The 20,843-nt window shown below is 44.1% G+C and overlaps 3 protein-coding genes across 6 annotated transcripts in view; 1 reads left to right on the top strand and 2 right to left on the bottom strand.

Moving 5' to 3' along the window:
- The window catches only part of LOC132386651 (zinc finger protein 214-like), a 243,883-nt gene that overhangs the window by 95,458 nt on the left and 127,582 nt on the right, over nt 1-20,843 (bottom strand). The gene's annotated exons all lie outside the window — the stretch shown is intronic.
- The window catches only part of LOC132386644 (zinc finger protein 239-like), a 178,717-nt gene that overhangs the window by 39,888 nt on the left and 117,986 nt on the right, over nt 1-20,843 (top strand). The window lies entirely within an intron of this gene.
- Nucleotides 1,193-10,466, bottom strand: LOC132386648 (gastrula zinc finger protein XlCGF26.1-like). Its single transcript, XM_059958958.1, has 2 exons — nt 10,427-10,466; nt 1,193-5,232 (listed from the first exon to the last, which is right to left on the bottom strand). Exon 2 carries the CDS (start codon nt 4,822-4,824, stop codon nt 3,718-3,720), a length of 1,107 nt encoding a protein of 368 aa, XP_059814941.1. The 5' UTR covers nt 4,825-5,232; nt 10,427-10,466; the 3' UTR covers nt 1,193-3,717.

Raw genomic sequence — 20,843 nt, 5'->3', positions numbered from 1 at the left:
CATCAGTTTTTGTTACTGCATTTACCTTTCTACAATCAGTGCAAAATCTAACACTACCATCATGTTTGGGCACAATAATGCAGAGTGACTCCAATCTCATTTTGAAGGCCTAATAATACCATTCTCCAGCATATACTCAATTCCCTGGTCAGCCAATTTACACTTTTCGACGTTCATGCGAAGTGGGTGTTGTTTAATCGGTTTGGCTTGACCAACATCTACATCATGTACTGCGACCGTGGTTTGCTTGGGAACATCGGGAAATAAATCTTTGTACTTCAGAATTAATTCCTTCAGCTGTTGTTGTTGCTTTGGCTGCAGATGAGCCAACTCGTTATCAATGTTTTCTAGAACAACCGAGTTCATTAGCCTAACTGGGACCATGTTTGGCTTGTGAAAAGTCTCAGACGAGTCAATTGTTTCATTCTCAGGGTTACCAGATTCATTTGTTTTGACAACAATACTCACAGATGGTGCCTGCTTGTCAAAAAAGGCTTTATCATATTTATGTGCACCACCTGTGTTAGTTTACGTCAGTCGGGTGTTTTAATAACAGAATTCACATTATTAATTTGAGAGACTATCTCATACGGTCTATTGAATTTCGCCTGAAGTGGATTCGTCAACATAAGGCAAGCACCTTATCTCCCACCTGGTATTTTCTTTCGCGAGCCCTGTTATCAAACCAACACTTCATTTTGTTTTGAGAAATCTTTAAGTTTTGTCTCGCTAGACTACAGGCTTGGTGTAGTTTATTTTTGAACTTCAAAACATAGTCTAACGAGTTAACATGTACATCCCCATCAATCCACGGTTCCTTTTAACAAGGTCAAAGGTCACTCTGCGACCAAATACAAGTTCAAATGGAGTAAAGCCCAGTGATTCCTGTACTGACTCTCTTTCTGTGGACAAAATCAAATGTATTCATTCATCTGGACAAAAGCAAAAGTATCCCTTCATCCCAGTCTTTTCCATTTTCAACACAATATGTCTTAATCATTGTTTTGAGGGTAGAATGAAATCATTCTAAAGCCCCTTCTGGTTCCGGATGGTATGCAAATGATGCAATCTGTTTTGCTCCCAATTTATAAACTACCTGCTTGAATAATGCAGATATACAAATACATCCTTGATCAGACTGTATTTCTTTAGACAAATCGAATAAAGTGAAAATCTTGGTAAGAGCCTTCACCACAGTTTTAGCTTTAATATTTCTGAGAGGCATTGCCTCTGGGAATCTGGATGTAGTACACATAATAGTTAGCAGATACTGATGGCCAGCTTTAGACTTTGGCAATGGGCCAACACAATCCACTATAACTTTGGAAAAGGGTTCACCGAATGCAGGTACAGGCCACTGGGGTGAGCTCATTAGGTTTACCCACAACTTGACAAGTGCCTTTTGGAAACTCTTATTCAGGGTAAACATAACTTCATGAATTAAAGCAAACTGATCTGCTAATCCAGCAGATTCCTGCGGAGTGGCAGCATCATTTCCATCTAAATACGTCTTTATGTCATCAGGGACGCACCTTTGGAATTCTTCAATTAAAACCAAATCTCTCAAGCTGTTAAAATCATCATTTACATGTTCAGATGTGCACCAGTGGTCAATAGACACAAATTTCTCATAAGCAAATTCCGTATATCTGGTTCACAGATTTCTTCAAATTTCTAAACTTTTGCCTGTCTGCTTCTGGGACCAACTCGTAAGCTTTGAGCACAGCCTGTTTCACTACGTCATAATATGTGGTCATAATGCATGGCCATGTGGTTAAGGTGTTGAACTAGCGATCTGAAGGTCATGAGTTCGAGCCTCAGCCGAGGCAGCTTGTGTGTCCTTGAGCAAAACACTGAACCACACACAGCTCCTGCACATTTATAGCCCAGTGGCGATGATTGGGGCAGCATAAATAAGTAAATAATAAGCTGCTTCAGCAACTGTCAAAGCAGAATAGGGTTGCTAAGCCTTCCCCTTAAGTACACTTTGTAAGAGAATTTTCTGTCTGCTTTTCTGCCTCTTTAGCCTGAAACTGCATCTGCCTTTCCGGAGCCTCCATCTTTAATATTTCTAACTTCTATTGGAGCTCAAGCTCACGAGGTTTACATTCAGGAAACACCTCCAACTCCTTCACTTTAAACACATCCTCAGATACATAATGCTCAGCTATTATCTTCTGCATCTGTGCCCTCCTCATTGTCAATTTCACCTTAGCAAGTATTAACGTTCTAGCAATACTCAACAACTCAATCTTTCTGGTGTCCTCTAATGCCTGAGAGGTTCACACTTCCAGATATCTATCAACATCCATTGCTGCTGGTTTTCCACACACAAGTAAATCAAAAGGGATTTCCCCAATGAAATTGATAATTAATCAATCCTTAAATTTGTCATATCCCAGACACAGCCCCATTTTGTTACAAACCATAATGCTTTAGAAATGAACCAACAGCAAAAGACTACTCCCAGTGGCCACACATTTTAATTCCACATCCCATTCCCATGCTGATATGTCTATCCATGGCCTCCTCTATTGTCAAAATGAATCCAAACTCAGGTTGGAGGAACAACACCTTATATACCGGCCGAGTAGCCTCCAACATGATGGCATGAACACTGACTTCTCTAACTTCTGTTAATGCCCGTCCTCCCCTTCTTACCCCATCCCTGACATATTTAGTTGTTTACCTGTTCTCCCCCTCACTCTGGTACTTACACCCCCACCCTTTTCTTTCTCCCAAGGCCTCCCTTCCCATGATCCTTTCCCTTCACCAGCTCTGTATCACTTTCGCCAATCACCTTTCCAGCTCTCAGCTTCACCCCCACCCCCTCAGGTCTTCTCCTATCATTTGCATTTCACCCTCCCCTCATTACTTTCAAATCTCTTACTATATTTCAGTTAGTACTGTCGAAGGGTCTCGGCCCACAACGTCGACAGTGCTTCTCCCTTCTCCCTGCCTGGCCTGCTGTGTTCTATCAGCATTTTTTTTGTGTTTGTATTTCCAGCATCTGCAGATTTCCTCATGAGTGTTATGTGTATGTATGTGTGTAAATATAACTCCCAAACTTCTGAGCTCAGGGGAAACAAGGCTTGGAGTCTGGAGATGTTAAAGTATTAAAGTTCAATTAATTCACAGAATAGGTGATGTGAGAGAGATATTTTTGTAATCCAGGGTAAATGTTGAGAGAAGGCAATTATGTTGTATTCCACAGGTTCCATGGTGGTAAAAAGAGAGAACAGTCGCTCTAGATTTTATCCATCATCTTTACAAATGTACATACGAATTATCACCTAAAGTGAATTGTCATAAGTGGTATCATCAAATGAATGACCACGCCACAGCCAGGCAAGGCTTAACACATAAGTCGTCTCCACAGGATATCCCAAATCAGATCCACTCCTGTGGATCAAATGAGGTGACAACCACACATTCGATGTACGGTGAATCGATAATTAGCCCACCCTTGTGAGCGAAGGAAAGTTCCAAAAAGTGATCCTTGGCTACTAGTTCCCTGGTTTTGATCCTTCCATTTTTCCTCCTTTGTCTCCGTCTGACTCTGAGTGTCTGTGTCCTCAGTTAAAACTAAACAAGCTGCGAGCGATGTAAACAAGCTGCAAGTCAGACTGATTCACTTTCTTAATTTCTCTCTCTCTCTCTCTTAAAATGACAGTCTACAGCAAACAAAACCAAAGGATTCATAACAATGGCCTCTCCTTACTGTGAACTGACTGGTGTGCCAAGAGGTGGGATGACTGAGTGAATCCTTTCCCATATTCTGAGCCTCTCTCTAGTGTGAACTCGCTGATGACTCTGTAGGGTGGATGACTGAGTGAATCTCTTCCGACAGAATAAGCAGGTGAACGGCTTCTCCCCAGTGTGAAGTCGCTGGTGTCTCTGCAGGGTGGAAGAGTCAGTGAATCCTTTCCCACACACTGAGCAGGTGAACGGCATCTCCCCAGTGTGAACTCGCTGGTGTCTCCGTAGGTTGGATGACCGAGTGAATCGCTTCCCACATTCTGAACAGGTGAACGGCTTCTCCCCAGTGTGAACTCGCTGGTGTCTCCGTAGGGTGGAAGAGTCAGTGAATCTCTTCCCACAGACTGAGCAGGTGAACAGCTTCTCCCCAGTGTGAATTCGCTGATGTACCAGTAGGATGGATGACACAGTGAATCCTTTCCCACAGACTGAGCAGGTGAATGGCTTCACCTCAGTGTGAACTCGCTGGTGTCTCTGTAGGTTGGATGACTGAGTGAATCCTTTCCCACAGACTGAGCAGGTGAATGGCTTCACCTCAGTGTGAACTCGCTGGTGTCTCTGTAGGTTGGATGACAGAGTGAATCCTTTCCCACAGACTGAGCAGGTGAAAGGCTTCTCCCCAGTGTGAACTCGCTGGTGACTCTGTAGGGTGGATGACAGAGTGAATCCTTTCCCACAGACTGAGCAGGTGAATGGCTTCACCTCAGTGTGAACTCGCTGGTGTCTCTGTAGGGTGGATGACAGAGTGAATCCTTTCCCACAGACTGAGCAGGTGAATGGCTTCTCCCCAGTGTGAACTCGCTGGTGACTCTGTAGGTTGGATAACTGAGTAAATCTCTTCTCACAGACTGAGCAGGTGAACGGCTTCTCCTCAGTGTGAATTTGCTGATGTACCAGTAGGCGGGATGACAGTGTGAATCCCTTTCCACAGTCTGAGCAGGTGAACAGCTTCTCCCCAGTGTGAATTCGCTGATGTACCAGTAGGGTAGATGACAGAGTGAATCCTTTCCCACAGACTGAGCAGGTGAACGGCCGCTCCCCAGTGTGAACTCGCTGGTGAGCCATTAGTTCAGATGACAGAGTGAATCCTTACCCAGAAGTTCAGCAGAAGACCAGCCTCTGCCCGGTGTGAACTGATTGGTGTGTCCACAGGTGGGATGACCGACTGAACCCCTTCTCACACACAGAACAGGTGAATGGCCTTGTCCAGTGTGAACTTGCTGATGTACCTTTAGTTGAGATGACCGAGTGAATCCATTCCCACTGTCTGGGCAGGTGAATGTCCTTTTTCCTGTGTAAAATGATGGGCGTGCCAGTTGGTCAAAATCACCGAGTGAATTCCTCCCCACAGTCTGAGCAGGAAGGGTGGACAATTGGATCCCTTGCTCCAGTTCTTAAGTATCTAGGCAGAGACAACAAAACTGGCGTGTCGTTTTTGAGCTTCCTGGAGATGAATTCCTTCTCATTTTTAACCTGTAAAAAAATTTACAAAATCCATCAATGGGTTTAGGACAACATTTCAGATGAGATTACTTGAGTTGCCAAGGTTTGATCTGGTATCACACGGTTACAGTGAGGTTCACCCTAAGTTGGACAGAGAAATCATCTCCTGACTGGGTAGAGTGCTGGAAGCTGGAATGACCATCAATTCCCTGATACTCTTCCTGTCTCAATAACAATGGAGCATTTCTGTCGTCTCCAATCTGTGACCTGGCTCATTTTGACTCCCTCCATTGGTATTATTCCTGGATCCTGCTGAGCGGCACGTGTTCCTTGTCCCACAGTGACTGAAACACTCTCATGCAAATTGTCTTTCTTGACATGCAGCTGGGATCTTCTCTTGTGTATTATTAACAAAATGCCACAATTTTAACGCCATTTAAAAAATTCCTGCTGAAATGACTGGTTGGCCGCACATCTGTTAAAAGGACTTAGAGTGAATTTTTGTATTATTTCAGGTTCTTGTCGCAATCATAGAAAATTTCAACACAGAAACAGGCCCTTTGGGCCATCTAGTTTGTGCTGAACTATTTAAACAGCCCACTCCCACACCCCTACCATCCAGGTATCTACACAAACCTCTTAAACGTTAAAATCGAGCTCGCATGCACCACTTGTGCTGGCTGCTCATTCCACAGCCGGATGACCCTCTATGTGAAGAAGTTCCTCTCATGCTCCCCTTAACATTTCACCTTTCACCCATAACCCATGGCCTCTGGTTGTAGTCCCACCCAATCTCAGTGGAGAAAGCCAGCTTGCATTAACACTATGTGTGCCTCTCTATCACAATCAAATCTCCCCTCAATCTTCTACATTCCCAAGAATAATGCCCTGATTTGTTCAATCTTTCCTTATAATCCAAGTCCTCCAGACATGGCAACATCCTTGTGTATTTTCTCTGAAATCTCTGAACTTCTTTTACATCTTTCCTGTAGGTAGGTGACCAAAACTGCACATAATACTCCAAATAAGGCCTCACCAATGTCTTCTACAAGTCAACATAACATCCATCTATTGTTGTCACTACTGTGGTTCATGAAGGGCAATGGGCTAAAATATTTCCTTCCATCCCTATCTAACTGTGATACCACTTTCAGTGAATTAAGGACTTGTATTCCCAGGTCCCTTTCTTCTACAACACTCCTCCGTGCCCGATCAGTCACTGTGAAAGACCTCCCTTGGTAGGTCAGACCAAAGTGCCACGACTCACACTGGTCTGCATTAAATTCCATTTTCCATTTCTCAAACCATTTTCCCACCTGGCCCAGATCACACTGCAAGCCATGAAAGTCTTCTTGCAGCTGCTAAACCCCCAGTCTTGTTGTCATCCACAAATTTTCTGATCCAGTTAACCACACTATCATCCAGATTACAGATATAGATGACAAACAACAACAGATCCAGCACTGATCCCTTTGGCACACAACTAATCACAGGATTACAGTTATAGAGGCAACCATCTGCTACTACACTGTGGCTTCTCCCAAAGACAGTGTCTCATCCAATCTACTGTCTCATCTAGAATGCTGAGTGACTGAACCTTCTTGACCAACCTCCCATATGAGACTTTATCAAGTGCCTTGCTAAAGTCCATGTAGACAACATCTACTGCCTTGCCTTCATCCACTTCCCTGATAACTTCCTCGAGAGACTCTGAAAGATTGGCTAGAGCCATACTGTCTATCCTTTATCAGTCCACATCTATCCAAATACTTACAGTATATACTTGGTTCCTGCACCCACATTCCAATAACTTTCCCAGTTCTGATGTCAAGCTCACCAATGGATAACTTCCTAGTTTATTTTACAGCCTTTCTTGAACAGCAGAACAACATTGTCTGTCCTCCAATCCTCCAGTACCTCACCTGTCACTAAGGATGATTTAAATATCTGTGCTTGGACCCCAATAATTTCTGCACTTGTCTTCCGCAGGGTCCAAGTGAACAACTTGTCAGGCCCTGGGGATTGATCCACACTAATTTGCCTCAAGACAGCAAACCCCTCCACCTCTGTAATCTGTACAGCGTCCATGAAGTTAATGCGGCTTTGCCTCACTTCTCTAGACTCTGTGTCCATCTCTTGAGTAAATACGGATGCAAAAAAAATCTCCCCAAGTCTAGGCTATCCTTCATGTGGATTACCATTTTGATCTTCCAGAGGATTAATTTTTTTTCCCTTGCAATCTTTTTTGCTCTTAACATATCTGCAGAATCCCTGAGGATTCTCCTTCACCTTGTCTGCTGGGGCAACCTCATGCCTTCTTTTATTTCTTTCATAAGTGTTCACTTGAATTTCCTGTATTTCATAAGTACCCCATTTGCTCCTATCTGCCTGTACCTGGTATGCACCTCCTTTTTATTGATCTGGGAGAGGAAAGCCAAAGAGGTGATAGATCTGCATGGAGGGAGGTGGGGGTAAGGAGTGTTAAACTAAAGTTGCAGGGGGAATGGGAGCCTGAATAACAGAACAGATGGTGGTGGGGTTGTGGAGAAAGATGTTGTTCAGGCCTCAGACAAATTTCAGGAATGAAAAAGTTGAGCATGGTGCAGTGAATATGCTGAGCCCTGTATATTTCAATACAGGGAGCAGTGCAGGAAAGGTGGATGAGTTCAGTGCATGGATCAACACCTAGAATCAACACTAGGACCTGGCAACTGTGGATTGGGACAGGCTGCTTTATGGCAAAGGTGTGCTTGGTAAATGGGAGGCTTCAAAGCAAAATTTTGAAAGTAGTAAGCGGGTATGTCAGAATAAAAGGTAAAGATAGAAACTGTAGGGAAACTTGGATTGCACGAGATATTGAGACCCTGGTAAAGCACAAAATGGAATTGCATAACAGGGATAGGCAGTCAGTTTCTTATGGAGTATAAGAAATGCAAGAGAACACATAAGAAATCAATCAGGATGGCTAAAAGATGGCATGAGGTTGCTGACACAGAAAAGGTGAAGGATAATCCTCAGGGATTCTAGTGATAGATTAAGAGCAAAAGGATTGCAAGGCACAAAGTTGGTCCTCTGGAAGACCGGAATGGCAATCCACGTGTGGAACCAAAGCAGATGGGGGAGATCTTAAATATTTTTCCATCTCTCTTAACTCAGGAGATGGACAAAGGGTCTTTGGGAGTGTGGAAACTCGGCATTAACCATTTCAACCCTGGGGGAAAAAACACTCCTCTGGCCACTCACATGCTCAATACCCCTCATCATTTTATACACCAAAAAATGTCTCTAAATATAAACAAGGAAATTATACATTGCACAATCTACTTTCCACGATTCAGTACATTTACACAGACAGGTGTGTAAAAAGGGCCCAACGAATATCAGCAACAAAAAGGCCCAATTCACCAGAACCACAAACTGTTCCTGCTGCTATCATCCAGGACACGGTACCACAGCAAAAGGGCCAACAGGCTTCGGGACATCATCTTCTACCAGGCCATCAGACTGATTAATTCATGCTGATACAATTGCATTTCGATGTTATATTGACTGTCCTATGTACAAACTATCTATTATAAATTACTATAAATTACACATTGCACATTTAGATGATGTAAGGTAAATATTTCTACTCCTCATGTTTATGAAATATGTATCTAATAAAGTCAATTCAATTCACCCTCTCCACTATCTGTTCTGTCATTCTGGCTCCCATTCCCCCTACAACTTATTTTAACCACATCACCCCCTCCCCTGCTCACTACCACTAGCAAGTCTTACCACTAGGATATTCGTCCCCTCTTGTTCTGTTCCTCTAACTAACGAATCCCCTATCAGTCTTTTGACTTTCCTCTGCCAGGTAATTCCCCTCACAGCTTCTGAAGTGGTCCACCTGTTGTTGTGTGAAATGGCCACAAGAGTACTCTGCGATGCCTATTTAACCTCATTCCCCTTCCTGACTCTCACCCAGTTTCCTGTGTCCTGCACCTTGGGAGTAGCTCACCTCCCTTCATGTCATATCTATCACCCCCTCCAACTGCTGGATGATATGGAATTCACCCATTTCAAGCAGCTCATTGAAGTGCAGGGTTACAAGTTGCAGCTGGATGCACATCTTGTAGGGGAGGGCATCAGGGACACTGCAGGTCTCCCCTCCTTCCCTCGAATACCCCTCTACTTTGTAATAACCAGTGTGCAGATAAATCTTGTACTGTGTATTTTTTACCCAGTGACAAGATGTGCACAGTGAATTTTATATAGAGAGGTATTCATTTTCACGGCTAGCAAATCACTGTCAATAGGAACTTTGATCTCCTCTGGGTTTGATCGAGTTCATCTGCACTCTCACACAACCTATGTAGCAGGCCTGTAACAGGAAATGCAGGAGTTTCTCACCAAAGCTTTTACACATTGTCCATATGTGGTTTGCTTGCTAAATTACACTTTAAGAAGTCAGATTTCCAAATATCACTCCACTTCTTCCCACTTGCAAATTCTCCAGCAACTTTTGCATCACCAAAATGCAAACAGGCATCACTAGTTTCTGTGTTCTACATAAATATTCCCCCTGAACCCGTCCCCAATGACTGACGGTGGTGAACTCAGTGAATGAAATCCCAATGAATATGAAGGGAAGGGCAGTAGTCTGTCTCACTGGAGTCTGGCACATTTGTGAAGTGAAAGCTACTTGTTGTCCAGGGCAAAGGTGTTTGATATCATAATGTACCCAGAGAGAATGGGACAAAACATGTTCTCACCGGTAGAAAAGTCCAGAGCAAGAGGAGGTAGAGGAAGCAACACACACAAAATACTGGAGGAACTCAGCAGGCCAGGCAGCATCTACGGAAAAGAGTACTAATGCTGAGTTCCTCCGGCATTTTGTGTGTGTTGGTTGGAATTCCAGCATCTGCAGATTTTCTCTTGTTTGTGTTGGAGGGAGAACAAAGGTGATTTTCTCAACTGCTGATGTAAAAGATTTTGTTCCCTTTCTCCGAGTTCCTAATCCTTGGATTTAGATAGCTGGAGCTCAGCTCTGTCTGAGAGATCCATCGGTTCCCATTCCCTCATCAGCCGGAAGCTCCCCGGGGCCCGTGTACGGATCGTGGAGCTGAGAGAGAGGGAAGAGGGCAGGACTGTCCCGGGATTGCTGCCCACGGTGTCCGAAATTCAGAGGAATTATCCTGAAGTCGGTATTTAAGATAAAAACACAATTAATCGCTCTTACCTGCAACCGACATTTTCAAAGCCTTCTGTGCACTGCGCGCATGCGTGAAACTCAGGGACTTCCTCAGCCTGACGCCTGCGTATTTCATCGGCGCTTCAGCGCCGGCGAAATTCTTAACGAATTGCCCTATGGGTAATCACGGTGCCATTAAACATTTCTGCAAGCACCGGTTCAATGTCCATACCTCATTTTTTTTATCTTGGGTATAGAAAAAATCTGCAGCTGTTTTAATGCAGAAAGCGGCTCCCATAAGCAATATACTCAATATCAACGTGTATCTAATGCCAAAGTAAAATGCAGATATAAAACATAGGAGATTCTGCAGTTGCTGGAAATACTGAGAAAACATTTTCTAAGTATTCCTCTCCAAAATTTCTGCCTTATCTGTTGATTTCCACCTGTGTTTTGCAGAAATTAACCACCTTTTTTTTCGATCAACCAGTTTCCAAATGCTTCTAATCTTTCACTTTTAACCACATCGTGCTGGTCTTATTCGTCCTCCTCCTCTGGACACCATCTCTCTCTGGAGCCCCTGACTCAGGCTGGCAAATCTTCGGTTTCTGACTCTGCACCATCGGAGATTCACTCGTTAGTCTGCTGTCAGACTTTAGAGGTGCATTGTGTTACGAGACCGCAGGTTCGTTTACTGTGAGTGTCGCTTTAAGTGGCTGAGTGAGGCGGGGCTGTGACGTCAGACACAGGCTGCGGCAGCCTGAGGGAGCGGGAGAGGGAGAGGGAGAGGGAGACAAGCTGTTGGAACTTCAGCGTGTGACTGCTATAGGCTGCAACTCTTCCATGCGCAAAAGGTTGTGTTGATCTGATCATCGACACGCAGTGCAGAACGGATGTGTGACTGTCACTTCGTATCATCCATATGTGTGGATTTGCTGGAGTATCCTGTGGTATCACTTTTGTTGGCCCTTACCTGGAATCGGGGTGTTCTGTGGTAATCACTTGAAGACGATATTCCTGTGACTGTCACCTGGTGATATTTCTAAGTGGATTTCGGAGCTAATCGACGGATAAGATCTTCGGCGACTGTTATTTCGTTTACCCAGCGTGGAATGTGTGTGGAATTCTTCGTAATTGCCTTCTCTCTACATACCCTTTATTAGTAACTACGCTATACAACAATATAAATGCAGATATATCAAACAGGTTAGCAATGATTGTGTGTGTGTGTGTGTGTGTGTGTGTGTGTGTGTGTAAATAGGAAAGCCAAGCTTCTTCACGCCTCGGGGTGAATGGATACCGTCTTACGGTGATGAGTGAAGTTCGGTTCAGTTCGTGGGATTGAGTCGGGGAGTGATGGAGAGAGAGAGAGGGAGAGTTTTGAGTCTTCAGGTAAGCTGACGCCGTCGATAGTCCCTTCGTCCTCCGAAATCCTTTGGAAGTCACCGACTGTGACCACTATAAATGGGACCGTTCTTCAGTGGTGGAGTTATTAACCCAGGCGAGGGATGGACACACGAATAACTCCCCACCGGTCACAGCCTTTTCACACTGCGAGAGCCACTGATCGATGCTCCGGATCGATCTTCCAAAGCCCAACTTTTTCTGTGGACACAACAAAGCTCATTCAGTGTCCAAAACCATGTGTCTGGAGGTCTATCAGCGGACCTCCTACTTATCTCACCGTGCTGAGCCCCAGCTGTCCATCAAACAGTTCCTCCCTTCTCTCTCTGTAAGAACACAGAAGCTGACAGTGTCCTTGTAAAAGTGTCAACAAGCTTGCAGAGAAACCATAACATCGTCTCCGAGCAGTCTTCCTCTCTAACTCTCTCTCTCTCTCTCTCTCTCTCTCTCTCTCTCACTCTCTGTCCACCTTCCCTCCCTCCCTCTCTCTGTGTCCGGTGTTGAACATCTCCCTCTCTCTTTTCAAAAATACAGTTCATAAGGATAATTCAGGACCCCGTCACTATAACAATGAAGAGAGTGGTTTTAACATCGAAACCAGACTCCGTTAGTGATCTATTGCTGCTGGCACGTAACAATTGCAACAACCCAGCTGTCTGAGGCACAATCCTTTAAAATTGGTGAAAATGACCCAAAACGTTGAAAAGAGCGGGGAAGAAGGAGTTTAACCAACTTCGTCCGGAGCCCTGAACAACGTCACAACCACAGTGAGCTCATCGTCTTGTTCAGCCCGGAGAAAATCATGCAGGAAATTCATGCAGGTGTATAAGATGATGAGAGGCATTGGTCGTGTGGATAGTCAGAGGCTTTTTCCCAGGGCAGAAACGGCTAACACGAGGGTGAATAGGTTTAAGCTGCTTGGAAGTAGGTATAGAGGACATGTCAGAGCTAAGTTTTTTAAACAAAGAGTGGCGTGTGTGTGGAATGCACCGCCAGCGACGGTAGTAGAGGCGGATACAAAAAGGTCTGTTAAGATAGGTACATGGAGCTTAGGAAAATAGATGGCTATGCGGTAGGGTAATTCTAAGCAATTTCTAGAGTAAGTTACATGGTCGGTACAACATTGTGGGACAAAGTATCGATAATATGTTGTAGATTTCTGTGATTCTATGACATTCAAGGGAAATCTCCTATCCCACGGAGTGGTGACTAGATGCAACCTGTCATCTCAGGGAGAGTGAGAGGGAAACGGCGGGGGTAGATTTTCATATACTGATATGGAACAGAAACATGGGCAGGGACCAGCTGGGCTGAGTGGCCTCTCAAGCGAGACACGGGATTTGATACAGGATTTATCTTTCACGGGATTTATCTTTCACAGATCCACAATATTAAACACCAGTCTAGTTTAAGGCTAACATCAGCAGAACGGACTCCTCCAATGCTCAGTGACCAGGGTTCAGTCCTGGGTGCGATGAGCAGCCGCAAGAACTGCAGAATCTGACAGTAACAGTCCCTCATGAACCCGCAGCTGCCTTCAGTCACCGTGATGGTTAAACATTTAACACGGAGCTGATTTGAACTTCCTCCCTGATGTGAAGTTTCTGGTGTTGCAGCAGCTGGGATGATTGAGTAAAACTCTTTGCTCACTCCGGACAGAAATGTGGCCTCTATTTATTGCGAACTCACCGGAGCATCACAAGGTGGGTTAACTGAATGAGTCTCTTCACACACACGGAGCAGGTGAACGGCCGCTTCCCAGAGCGAAGCTGTTAGTGTATCTGCGATGGCCGACTGAATCCCTTCCAAAATGAGAGCCAGTGAATGACGTCACAGTGCTATAACGTCATGGCGATGTATCCAATCAGATCACGGACATGGACACGTGATCGGGCTCTCCTTGTCGCGAGTGGGGCGCTGTCTTCTCCAACATCTCCGCCTCCACATTCAAGGACCGGAGGCATTCAAGCGATGGTGACCTGACAGATACAGCAGACTAACGTGTTTGTGAGTTCCATAGACAATTCCTTTGCCTTTTCTACACTGTTAAAAGCTTACAACGCACGTTGGAGGGTGAAGGACAACATTTCAACTCAGGTAATTTTACTCTCCATGGTGCCTTCTGAAAAAAACTGTCACAGCTCAGAACAAGTTGGAGGAACAAGACTTCTAACAGGCTACAGTTCCGGCATCAGGCAGAACATCAAACTCTCCGCTTCCCTCTCTGTATCAAAATGGATCATTCCTCCCCTTCATCAGTCTGTGACGTGGCTCAGTCTGTCTGTCTCCTTCGCATTCTGAGCATGCGCCACACACCCACTGAGATCACATTTTATTTACACGGCTGTGACCAGAGACTTTCTGATTATTATGTCCCTCCTGGTATTTGACGGTTGTAAACTCCGAGTCAGCAATGGTATTGACCCTCAGGAGTAGGTGATTAGGCTTTTTCGTTGGAGATCGATAAACTGCCGGTAGTGTGTGTCTAGATGAGTGGGTCATTTTCAGACTGGAAGGAGGTAGCGTTTGGAGTACCCCAGAGATCAGTCCCTGACCACAGTTGTTCACAGTTTAATGTCCTGGCGGAGGCAGCGAGATGTGAGATGTCCCAGTCTGCTGGTGAGGCAGAAAGAGTGGAGTTGGGGGAGGGGAGTCTATTCACATGCAATTTCGTAGCTTTGCAATCAGTACATAGTGCACTGTGGGGCTGCAGTGGCGGGTTCCAATCTGCTAATTAGATTTGCTGACCACAGTACATTGATCGGCCGAATCCCAAATGATAACGAGGCAGCCGACAGAGAAGAAGTCATCACCCCGACACAGTTGTGTCAAGAAAACAACCTCTCCCTCATTGTGACAAAAACAAAGGAGATGGTTGTGGATTACAGGAGGAATGGAGACTGGGACCAAATTCAACATTTCCAAGTCTGTTATTCACACAAATGCACATTTTAGTATTGATCATGACACAATGTATTTTAAATATCGTTAATGACATAAAACATATTTACAGATTGTTACGGACAGAGAATCGTATAACTTCTGTTCCGCGTATTTTCTGAATGTACTTGCCTGTGATGCTGCTACAAGTCAGTGTTTCTCTGTCCCTGTACCTTCCCGTACTTGAGCACTTGGCAATAAATTCAACAGGACCTGAGAAATCTCAGTGAGATTTGATTCGTGATGATCATCTTGGCAGCTCGGTAGGTCGAACGTATGAGACAGTACACTGTTAAATGCAAAACCCTGAGCAGTGTCGATGATCAGAGGGATCTTAGACTCCAAGTTCATCACTCCCTGAAAGAGACTGCACAGATTGATCGGGTGGATAAGAAGGCAAATGACATGGTTGTCTTTATTAGTTGAAGCATTGAGTTCAAAAGTCGGGAAGTTGTGTTGCGGCTGTTACGAGCCTGCAGTCGGACTGTGACTGTTTCTTTAAGAGCGCCGGCGTGAGGAGGCGGGACTATGACGTCAGTCACAGGCTGACAGCGCTGACCGTGGACTGAACCATCAGAGAGAGAGAGAGAGAGAGATCTGCAGACAGGCAGTCGGCCAGTCTAAAGAGAGAGAGAGAGACTGGAAAAGCTGATGGCTTTAGTTAGTCGCAGCTGAGGCTTGGAACTCTCCTATGCCCGCAAGAGTGTGTTGACCATCGGTACACGGAACCACAACGAATGTGTGTGGCTGTCACTTCGTATAATCCATAGGAGTGGATTGTGGAATATCTTGTGTTAACCCTTGCCGGGGTATGTTGTGTGGTAACCCCTGGAAGACGGTATTCCTGTGACAGGTCACTTTCGCTGATAACTCGTATGTGGACGGATTCAGCGGATAAGAACTTCGACGGCGGTTGGTTGAAGTAACGGCCTTTTCTCTGCGTTTCACCCTGGATCACAAATATCTCTGTCCCATCATTCCGTGGATTACTGAACTTTCCTACTTTACCATCTCAAGACTCTAAGCTTTGTTCCCTCAGTCTCGATAGTCTGGGAGATATATTTACACACATATACACATAACACTGTTAACTTCCCTTCATTTCGTTAAGTTACTATATTATAAGTCGATACTACTAAAGATAATGGTTTTAACATCAAAACCAGACTCCAGTGTGAACTCTATTGCTGCTGGTTCGTTTCTAAAACGCCACAGTTCGTAACACAGTTTTATAGAACTAGTTAGACCACATCTGGAGTGTTTCACACAGTTCTGGTCGCCCCCATTCTCGGAAGGATGTCGGGGCTTTGGAGAGGGCGCAGAAGAGGTTTACCAGGACACTGCCTGGATTAGAGGACATGAGCTATAACGAGAGGCTGGACAAACTTGTGTTGTTTTCTCCAGAGCGGCGCAGGCTGGGGTGAGACTGGATGGACGTTTATAAGATGACGAGAGGAATAGATAGAGTGGACAGACGATATATTTTTCCTGGGGGTTGAAATGTCTAATACAGTTAAGGTGAGAGGAGATGTGAGCGGCGTTTGCGTCTTTCCACAGAGTAGTGGGTAAACGGACATCTGTCTGGGGGTGAGAGACCAAAGCGGCCATGTGATCCCGTTTCCTGTTCACATTTCTCCGCAGATCTGCAGCATCTGCGGGTCACTGCTCTACCTATACGTGGAGCTTCATCTTTCCCCGTTCAGACAAGGCGGTGAGATCCGGATCTGTCACGTCCTCTCGTTGTGGTGGACAATATGGTTTTTTTCCGGCAATATTTTCGGCATGTTTCATTCCACTGTTTTCACCTGCTGAAGTGCTGCCGATGTTTCTGGGTGTCTGACCCACTTATGTGAGAATTTAGCTTTTTATAATTATCTGAGCTTCTCATAAATGTGTGCAGTTCAGTTAAGCTTCACTCCACTACTTCCAAAGCAACAACCCAGTCAGTCAAACAGTCGGCACAGTTAAAATAGTTTATTACATCTTTTTTTCATTTTGTACTATTTATATAATTTAACAATGTGATATTAATATTCTTATATTAAATCACAATTGTTAAAATCTATGGTCAAAAATTAGGTTCTACTTCTGAACGTATTTCATGACATATGCCGGTGCTATTAAACCTGATTCTGATGTTAATATGGGAGACCCACCACCAGTCACCTGATCCCACTTACCGCAGATCGTAATGAGAGATTAAAGCCTTTTCTATTTACTTGCGTTCCTCAGAAAGAGAACTGTTCAGTTTCCTTCTGTGGTTCCAGAGCAGAAGCTCAGTCTGTCTAATATTTGCACACAATTAAAATGGGGAATTTGTTTATTATCATCATGTACTGAACGACAGTTCAAATCTTCCCTGACGTACCATCCACACAGATCGATACATTACAACGGTACATCGAGCTGATATACGATAAAACAATAACTGTAACAAAGCATTATTGCTGCAGAGAAAGTGCAGTGCAGATAGACATATGGTGCAGGGTCACGTCGAGTTACATTGTGAGGTCGAGTCCATTTTATCATTCATTTGGCTTATAACTGCAGACAGGAAGCCATCCTTCAGCCTGGTGTTACGCACTTTAAGGCTTTTGTATCTCTTCCCCGATGGGGGAGCGGGTTTGCAGCGAGAATGTCCAGGTTATGAGGTTCTTTGAGTGCATGGCCTGCTTTTCCAAGGGAGGGGAAGTGTAGGGAGAGTCCATGGAGGGGAGGCTTGTTTCCCTGATGTTCTCTGCTCTCCAAAGTTCTCTGCAGTTCCTTGCAGTCATGGGCAGAGAAGTAGCCAGACGAAGGCGTGAAGTATCGACATGGAGCTCAGAGACCTCGGCCTTCACCCTGCCTTGTGTAGCTGGATCCTGGACTTCCTGTCAGATCGCCGGCAGGTGGTAAGAGTGGGCTCCATCTCCTCTGTCTCTCTGACCCTCAGCACACATACCCCACAGGGTTGTCTCTTTGGCCCTCTCCTTTACTCTCTGTGCACCTATAACACTGTGTTGCCACCCACAGCTCCAACCTGCTAATGAAATTGGCTGACAACACTACATTGATTGGCCTAACCTCAAATAATAACTTTCAATCGATCAAATGCCTCCCGACAAGGTTCGGTCCAAACAAACTTTTCACGCTTCTTCAGGAGATTGGTCAGAGGAAGAGCGATAGCAGCAAAGTTCTTACAGAACTTACGATAATATCCATCCATTCCCAGAAACCTTCTAAGAGCCTTCTTAGCAGTCAGAATAGGAACTTGAGAAATTGCCTGGACTTTTGCCCCAACAGGAGCCAACTTGCTTTGACCAACAACATAGCCAAGACAGGTCACAGTGGCATGGCCAAATTCACTCTTAGCCAAGTTAACTGTAAGGTTGTCCTGGGAAAGCCTGTCAAACGGCTTCTCTACTGCAGAGATATGCTCTTCCCAAGTGCCACTCCCTGTGGCTAAGTCATCAATATAGGCATCTGTATATTCTAACCCTCGAATTAGAGAATCAATCATTCCCTGGAATGATCCTGGACCATTTTTCCTTCCAAAAGAGAAAACATTGTATTCACACAACCCAGAAGGTGTCACAAATGCAGAAATTTCTCTACCTCTGTCCGTCAATGAAACACACCAATACCCTTTCAATAGATCAATCTTTGTAAGAAATTTAGCTTTTCCAACCTTATTGATGCAATCATCCTCCCTAGGGATAGGAGAGGATTCTGTTTTTGTTAATGAATTTACCTTCCCATAATCAGTGCAATATCTAACACCACCATCAGGTTAAGGCACAATAACGCAGGGTGAGCTCCAATCTGATGCTGAAGGACTCATAGTACCATTTTCAGCATATATTCAATTCCTTGCTCAGCCAATTTACATTTTTCAACGTTCATACAATATGGGTGTTGTTTAATCGGTTTGGCTTGACCAATATCTACATCATGTACTGCGACCGTGGTTTGCTTGAGAACATCGGGAAATAAATCTTTAAACATCCGGATTACTTCCTTCAGCTGTTGTTGTTGCTTTGGCTGCAGATGAGCCGACTTGTTAACAATGTTTTCTGGAACATCCGAGTTGATTAGCCTAACTGCGACCATGTTTGGCTTGTGAAAATTCTCAGACGAGTCAATTGTTTCATTCTCAGGGTTACCAGATTCATATGTTTTGACAACAACACTCACAGATGGAGCCTGCTTGTCAAAATAGGCTTTATCATATTTATGTGTACCACCTGTGTTAGTTTACGTTGGTCAGGTGTTTTAATAGCATTATTCAGATCATTAATTTGAGAGACTATTTCATGCGGTCTATTGAACTTAGCCTGAAGTGGATTCATCAATATTGGAGATAAGGCAAGCACCTTATCCCCCACCTGGTATTTTCTTTCCAAAGCCAACTTATCAAACCAACACTTCATTGTGTTTTGAGAAATCTTTAAGTTTTGTCTCACTGGACTACAGACTTGTAGTTTATTCTTGAACTTCTACACAAAGTCTAACAAGTTAAGATGTACATCCCCATCAATCCACTGTTCCTTTAACAAGGACAAAGGTCCCCTCACTATAAATTTTAAAAAGGGTTCACCGAATGCAGGTATAGGGCAGAGTGATTCGGTTTACCCACAACTTGACAAGTGTGACAGATTATGCAAAAGGTCACAACATCTTTCCTCAAATTAGGCCAGTAGAATTATTTCATAACTGTTTACAGTTTTATTCACTCCAAAATGTCGACCTGATGGCAGACTGCAGGCCAAAGTTAAAATTTCAGCCATATAACTTTAGGAACTACAACTTGGTGAACAATTGCCCATTCCTCACTCGCTGGAATAGCAGGTGGCCTCCACTTCCTCATTGACGCTCCATCCTTGAGATAATACCCTACTGGCACTTTCTTAATCTCATCATCTGAGAAAGTTGTTTCTTTTAAAGCTTCAATCTCAGGGTCTCGGTTCTGTTCTGCTATAAACTCCTTCCGACACAGGGATAAATCTTTCTCATCAGACTTACGACCTGAATCCTGTTGAAACAATGAAGGCAGAAATTCCCTGACATCATAACCTGAATCCCGATGTTGGCTATCATGGATATCAGAATCATGCTGCACAGAACCGTCTGCATCAGCAGACTTCTTAGCCATACTTTGAGTTCCTGCGCAGGAAGGATAAATGTTAAATTCCATCTGTGGGTCGTCAGTGGTTGTCTTAGTTGTCAATAGCGCTGCAGGAACAACTTTAGGTCATTCCCTAACAGCAAACCAACATCTTCCAATGGTAAAATGGAGTATAATCCGATTTTAACAGGTCCCGAAACCAACCCTGACAGTAAAGTTACCTTGTACAACGGCACAATGCCTTTAATAAGATTTACCTCACCAGTGTTAAATCTCATCACCAAACTTTAGAATGCTGTCTAATATAAGTGACTGAGAATCGCCAGTAACTCGAAGAATTTTCACTGGTTCTTGGGTTCACCCTTACTTTACTAATACAAACCCATTTGACATAAAATGATCAAAAGCCTTCTTAATTCGGTCAGAACTCTCAGTCCATAACTGAGCCTCAACAGAATGTTCAGAACCCTGTGGGTTGATAGGTGCTTCAACAGACTGATCACAGGTATTCGGGACTGACACCTTTTCCTTTTTCTTCTTCAGGACAGAACAATTAGCCATCATATGACCAGCTTTCTTACAATAGTAACAAGCAAGACCAGAATATTTCTCTTTCAACTGCTTCCCTTCATCCTTACACTTGTCACTAGTCCCAGCTATAATTTCGCGTTTACCCTGGTGATCCCTGCTACTCTTTTGGAAGCTCTTATTCTGGGTAAACTTAAACTTATGAGTTAAAGCAAACTCATCTGCTAATCTAGCAGACTCCTGCAAAGTGGCAGCATCCTTTTCATCTAAATATGTTTTTGTGTCATCAGGGACACACTTTTTGAATTCTTCAATTAAAACTAACTCTTTCAAGCTATTAAAATCATCATATATTTATCATCATCATATATATCATCATATATGTGCACCAGCAATCAAAACACACAGACTTCTCATAAGCAAATTACATATGTCCGGTTCACAGATTTCCACAAATTTCTAAACTTTTGCCTGTATGATTCTGGGACC

The sequence above is a fragment of the Hypanus sabinus genome, unplaced genomic scaffold, assembly GCF_030144855.1.
Source record: "Hypanus sabinus isolate sHypSab1 unplaced genomic scaffold, sHypSab1.hap1 scaffold_124, whole genome shotgun sequence".
Lineage (NCBI taxonomy): Eukaryota > Metazoa > Chordata > Chondrichthyes > Myliobatiformes > Dasyatidae > Hypanus > Hypanus sabinus.
Note: the sequence above shows the minus strand (reverse complement) of the source record. Positions and strands in the feature narration are given on the sequence as shown.